This window comes from Buceros rhinoceros, unplaced genomic scaffold (genome assembly GCF_000710305.1).
Source record: "Buceros rhinoceros silvestris isolate BGI_N320 unplaced genomic scaffold, ASM71030v1 scaffold16569, whole genome shotgun sequence".
Taxonomy (NCBI): domain Eukaryota; kingdom Metazoa; phylum Chordata; class Aves; order Bucerotiformes; family Bucerotidae; genus Buceros; species Buceros rhinoceros.
In genome coordinates, this window is record NW_010431323.1 from 54,865 (window position 1) to 61,412 (window position 6,548).

The 6,548-nt window shown below is 39.6% G+C and overlaps 1 protein-coding gene across 1 annotated transcript in view; it reads right to left on the minus strand.

Moving 5' to 3' along the window:
• Positions 1 to 6,025, minus strand: part of STARD9 (StAR-related lipid transfer (START) domain containing 9) — a gene marked incomplete at its 5' end in the record, with an annotated part of 21,049 nt that extends 15,024 nt beyond the window's left edge. Inside the window, 2 exons of the mRNA XM_010143404.1 lie at positions 4 to 4,700; positions 5,542 to 6,025. Coding sequence (XP_010141706.1) covers positions 4 to 4,700; positions 5,542 to 6,025 — 5,181 coding nt within the window. The remainder of the gene's footprint in view (positions 1 to 3; positions 4,701 to 5,541) is intronic.
• Positions 6,026 to 6,548: the final 523 nt, after the last annotated feature.

Genomic DNA, 6,548 nt, shown 5'->3' on the forward strand with positions numbered 1-6,548 from the left:
CAGGATCGTGATATCTTGAATCATCTTCTAACAACATATTCTGTTCTAGTCCTGAGGCTGTCAGGAATCTTTCAGGGATCTCAAATTGATTTAAAATTTCATCTTTCTCATCTCTGTCACAACACATCTCATGTAGAGCTGGAGACTCTTCAGTAAATAAAACGTTCTCATCTGTGCATGTGACTTCCTGCCTCGTAATGATCAGCCCCGTGTCTGTCATGGGGCTGACTGATGTTTGTTCACTCCCGGTCACTTCACGTTCATTAACTTTGTCTTCCTGGGGCAAACGGTTTGGTACACAGTGTCCAATTAAATTGCTAGAATTTACTTGTCCTTCATTTTCAGGTTTTGCTAAAATATTTCCTTGCCTACTTGTGATTAGCAACATTGCAGCTACATCCTCTGTATTAGCATTAAACACTTTTTCTGCTGTTTTGTTCATCTGTAAATGGCCCCCACAAGAATCAAGGAAGCCTGAATTATTCTGAGTAATATCTGTTGTGTGGGAACACACAGCTGAAGGAGCGGTTGTGGAAGCAACAGGAAAGTCTGAAGAATAAATACCTATTTCTGTTTTTTCGCTTTTTTCTTTTTGGCAAAAGCTGCTTGTTTCAAGTCGGCTGTCAGAACACGTGAGTGCTTGTGATTCCTGAGTGCGTTCTACCCCAGTACTGGCTATTTCCAGTTCATCTCTCTCCACCTCTTCATGTGTCAGACCTAGATTTGCATAAAACTCCCACTGAACCTCACAAGATACAATATCAATAGGTTTCTTTGGATTCTGAGATAGACTAATGCCTTTTAAATCCTTCCCACTCCTGTCTTCAGTTACACTTTGGACTTTGGCTACTGGGTAGTCAGGTAAACTTCCACTCTGTCTGGATTTAATTTCCAAAGCATTTTTTCCTAAGTTGACTGCACTGTTGATTAATTTTATTATTTCCTTATCAGTGTTTGCTTTTGTGTTCTGAAAAGGAACCATAGTTTCTTCTGAGTTTCTTAAAAACTTGGATTCTTTATTTATACACGGACTGTCTTCTTGAGAAACAGTAGCTGATGTATTTGTGTTGTATTCAAATGCTCCTTCTGACTCTGAGTTTACATCATCTTCGACAAGTAAAATACCCTCTGGGCAATCACTTTCAGAAAAGATTTCTTTCTCTTCTCTTGATTCAAGTAAAGATTTGTTCTGTGTTTCTGTTTCCAAGAGGCCGGTTGCATCAAATTCCGCAGAAATGCCAGTTGTCTTACGCATACTGTTTTTCTGCGCTGTTGGTTTTGAAGAGCACGTTGTGCAAAGGCAGCCAGAATGTGTATCAGAACAACTTTCTGTGGCACTGACTTCCACAGTAAGACTAGATGCAGCGTTGCAGTCTTCTTTCACTATTGTGACATGGTCCAATAGTTTATCATAATTTTCAGTCTCAGATGCACTTTGAAAAAGATTAACTTTTGTTGAAGCTTTGTAAAATATGCTTGAATCAGATTCTGGCAGAAAATCGTTTGTGCTCTCACAAATAGCAGCAGGGAAGGACTCACGGTCTTTCCCATTTACATTCACTGTGATATAATTTACTTTGTTTACTAGTGAATTTTCATATTTGGATGAAAATTCTTTTTGAACTACAGTCTGAGAATTCAAGATACTGTATTCTTTGTTTTCACTGCTTTCTTCTCTTATATTATCAATGCATAATGCAGGACTTTCTGAAATTTGCTGGGATAAGCAACTTGCCCGACTGTCTGCTAGAGCACATTCATGGGAATAATTTTTTGAAACAGGTTTGCCTCTGAATTCGTAACGGTTCAGTGAAGACAAGTCTTCATCCTTTGGTTCGTATTCTTCATTATCTCTGAATGAAGGCACCTCTGGCACAACCTCTGCCAAGCTATCTGTGCTAGTTTCCATACAGATAATTTCTTTTTGAGACATCTCTATTGGTGTTGCAGATTGGTCATAACTTGCACTGTGAGCAGCAACTAAAGGGTTACATCGATATGTTGTCTTCCACGAGGAAAAATCTGCCTCTGTTATTTCTTCTGCAGATACTTGTTTATAATCCATTTCTTGCATTGTTTCCAAATTACCCTCCCCAGATCTGAGGAAACCTACTGTAACAGATTCTGCTCCTTGTCCAGCCGATGTCTGGAGCTCGTAACTGTTTACTAGAGAGCAGTTCTTGTTTGTTAGGTCATCGAGAAAGAAACCTTCACCACAATATGGTGGTATTTCCTGTCTTGAAAAAAGCTGCCCATCATGTCCAAATTGGACTTGTTTTACTGCAGATGTCTGTATTGAGGTCATATTATGAGCAAGTCCTGTAGAAGATTCAGCAGCAGGTGCACTGACAGATGCACTTTCGCTGCCTGAATTCATCATACTTGATTTTGTCATCAAGTTACTGTAGAAATCATCACGGTCATCTTTTTCAAAAGTTCTGAAGAAATCACCTCCTAAATCTGCACCTACACGCCCGTTTCTCTGCTTCAAAATTTGCATAGGCAACACAGAAATAAAAGGTGTTTTTTTCAGCTTCTGATCTTCTGGCAGCTCTGGATGAATTGTGGGAAGAGAATCCTCCTCTTTCATAGATACCAGTGACAAGCAGCCTGTGGTGGAAGTGCTTTCCAAACAGCTGAATGTTTGTGTGCATTCAGTGGACGACCTATAAGTAGATAACCCATTCAGTTGTTCTTGTTCAGGGTGATTCGACCTTGAATGTTTGTAATAATCATGCTTTGCTGAAATAGGAACAAAAGAGGAGCTTGGTCCTACTGAGCTAACAAACGAAGACAGTACGTCTTGAGATTCTAAGGAGTAATTTTCATTAGAGTTTGTCCACTCCTTAAGAATCTTATTTGGTGATCCACTCACAGAAATTCTGCTTTCAGGTGTTGTTGTTTCAGGTAACGGTACTTCTGATATATCAGAGGAGAAAAATGTGTTTATTTCATTTGTATGATGTGATAAATGAGTAATGCTGTCTATCTGCTTAGATCCAGAAACAAAAGAAACTTCAGCAGCTGACTGCTTTAGATCATCTTTCTTCAGCCAAAGCTCTGGCTTGCTCAAAGAGCACCGATGAGTTTCTTGAAATTCCAAATTTCCATGGGAAGAAGACGCTCTTATTCTGGGGTTGTTCGTGTCAAACTTTGAATCACAGGAAGACCAAGCATCGGTAGTAAGCAGAGGATTTCCACTTGAGCAATAGGGTCTTCTATCAAGAGACCTTTCTTGTTCTACAAAGGAGACTTTTGTCCCCTTCAGCAACTGCTCACCAGCATTACTGAAAGCAGGCTGTGGTTTAGTGTCCAAATAAAAGGAACTGCTCAGCTTCAGATCATTTGTCTCTTCCGTATCTCTGTCACAGGTCTTGGATTCATGGTCTTCCTCAGTCTGTATGGTTGGTGATCTAGGAGTTTGTAACTTCCAAAAAATCTCCGCTGGAACTTCATCAGATGAATCAGATTTAGATTCTTCTACTGTATCTTCTGCTGGCATCTCTTCTCCATCAGCTAAACTGTCCAGAGAAAAGCTTCTTTCAGGCTTTCCCAGTCTCTTACAAGGTGCATATGATGTCACCAAAGACGAAATATGAGGATCAATTCTGCTTTTGTAACGCTTAACTGGTTCATTTTGGGCCTTTGACTTGTGAAATAGGCTTTTATTTTGCTTTTTGGCTTTATTTTCCTTTTCTATCAGAGAGTCTTGTGACATTTGACTGTCATCGCTCTCAGAATCTTCTGGGTTGGCAAGACATACATCTCTGTCAAAATCTTGGTTTAGTTTCTCTGTGAAAGCTTTTGCATGAGCACACGAGAGAGAATCTACAGAATAGGAACTGTCAGTATCAGAAATCTCATTTTCATCATCCTCTTGCCAGTTCCCCAGCACGTCTGTGGCTGTTTTGGACACTCCAGTACTTAGCATCTCAGCGCTGTGCCACTTCTTTTCAGCATAAAAGAGTGGTGCCTGTGTGTTCATCTTAGTGAGATTTCCTACTGATGTTGCTACCATCAGAAATTCTTGCTGTTCCACTGATTTATCGTGACTTGGCAAGGCTGAGTGTAGCTTTCTCTTCCAGTTCTTGCCTATTTGGTTTAGATGCACTGATTGTGGGTTTCCATACACTGTTTTCTTCATTTCTTTAGGAAAGTTTTCTGGAGAAGACTTGTGGCCTTTTCCATTGATATCCATTTTAGTTGTTTTATTGGATACCTGAGCTCTATTTTGTTCTAGATTGCTACTTGCAGGCTGACCTGCATCTCCTAGCACCTTTGCTTTTGTCATTCTTGTCCCTGTAATAAAGGTTTCAGGCTCATCTATCATCTTTAAAAGATCAGAAGGGGATCCTTTAGAGGTCTGGTTTTGAGATCCATCTTGCCCTGGGTTATCATTAAACTTTTCAGTTTTTTGATAATTTTCATTGATATAAGCCATGATAGCCGAATCATTAGAGTCTTTTTCTATTCCTTTTTTATTTCCAAATGACGATATTTTTTGTTTATTGGTTAGCTGCCTCTGGACTGAAAAGGAGATCCCTTTTTCATCATTAAGGTCATCACTCCCAGGAACATCTTTATCTCTTCGGTAAAGACGTTCTATAGATGACAACCTCCTTGTTGTACTGCCTTCACAGCATTGATCAATATTTGATGAGGTAGATAACTTTGAGACAGTCTTCCTCTTCAACAAACAGCTGTTGAAATAAAGAAGACATAAAGCCCAGTTATTGCTTGAGTAATGCAGTTAACACTTTCACACCAGTAATGTCTTGTAGTTAAGAGTAATGACACATGAAGCAACAGTCTTATTGCCTTTCAAAAGCAAATTCTAGCAGAGAATAAAAAAAAAAAATTCTGTCAGTAATGATACAGTCCCCTAGATATCCTGAATTATGTTCTGCAACACAGAGGAATAGCTTGACGCTGTGTGGTGTAACTTGGTATTTAGTCTCTGTAGGCTCAAGTAGCTGCAAACATTAATTAAAACTAAAGGATGATTATAAGTTACAGAAATGCACTGAGCAGAGTTGAGCTATTTCCTGCCTCCAGGACCATGCCGAGCACCCAGCTTTTCAGCATTGTATGAAGATGGTTATTTAGCTTGAGAAAGGCTGCCCAGCTTAGAAGTCCAATCCAGAATCACCCCAATGATGCAAATGTTCTGAAGGAAGAGTTTGACCTTAATCAAAATAAAATCATGCAGAAAGTTATTTGAACAAGGTAAGAACAAGAGTTAAGCCATTTTGAAAAGAGTTCACAAAGAGACAAAAAGTATTGAAAGGATTGAGAGGGGAATATCGAAATCAGTGAGAAAGACCATGTCGAAGAGCTAAGTGGGGAATGCACTATACAGATTGAAGGAAAAAGGACAAACACTTCCAGTGTGACATACAATATAGTAAGTTCACTGATATTGCAAATTTTCATATTGCTTCCATACTTTGAAAGGCTTTCTGGATTACAGGTGGCCACTGAAAATACCTTGAATTTAAATTACTTTTGAAAGTGCAGAGGAATTGGCAGATGTTAACTTACTTGGGTTCCTGGGGCAGATGTGGGTTACAAAACGAATGCTGCCTGTGCTGCAAGGAACTCAGCCCCAATGACTTCCTTCTCTTCTGCAGCTGGTGCTCTGAAGAGGACTGTACAGCAGTATTCTCACTTAGGAGTTGCAGTTGTTTCACACACTCTTCAATGAGCCAGCAGCTAGCTTCCAGTTGCTCTAGGTTTTGCTTGGCTTCCAACAACTTCTGCTTCTTGACTATCCTTTCCAGCTGGAATTTGACCTTTTTCCGTCTTATGTTTCTTTCTGCCTTTTTCAAGGTGTATCTTCGCAAGAGCTCCAGCTGCACCAGTCTCTTCTTGTTCTGCTGTAGCAGGGAAGGGCAGATTTTCAGACCAATGGTACTCTGCACCTCAGCCTCTGCATACAGCATAGACTCTGTTTGCACTGCAAACTCCCTCTGCTGTTGCTGAAGGGCAGCCAGTCGTTTACTCTCATTTATAAGCCACTGCTGGTCTGTAAACAAAACAACAATTGAAAGAAAGTAAAAACATCGTTTATTTCTATCTGGTTTCTCAATTTAATCAGCCTTGAGAGCATATTTGAGAACAGAATTTCTATGCATGTAGAACAGAGTCGTGACAAACCATTTATAGAAAAATGTATCATTGCTGCACTTTATTGACAATGAAGGCTTGTCCACTGGGGTAAGGACTCGGGTAACCACAGCAAGATATAAGCAGGGGTTTGGCTGATAAAGCTAAGGAGACTGATGGATAAGACCTTGTTTGTAAGCAAAAAGTAGGAAATATTTCAATTTCGCAAAGATAACACTCAAACATCACCTCATGTTTGTTGTTGTTAGAAAGTGGTAGCATTAATTAATTAATTAATTAATTCTGTGCACTCTTCAGACACAGGTTATACATTCACAGTAGGGAAAATGACTTCACTGGCTTTATACAGTGAAATGTGCTACTGCTTCTGCTTTAATTATTCTGAAGTCACATGTTAAACTTTGTATGTCTTACTTAGGGAA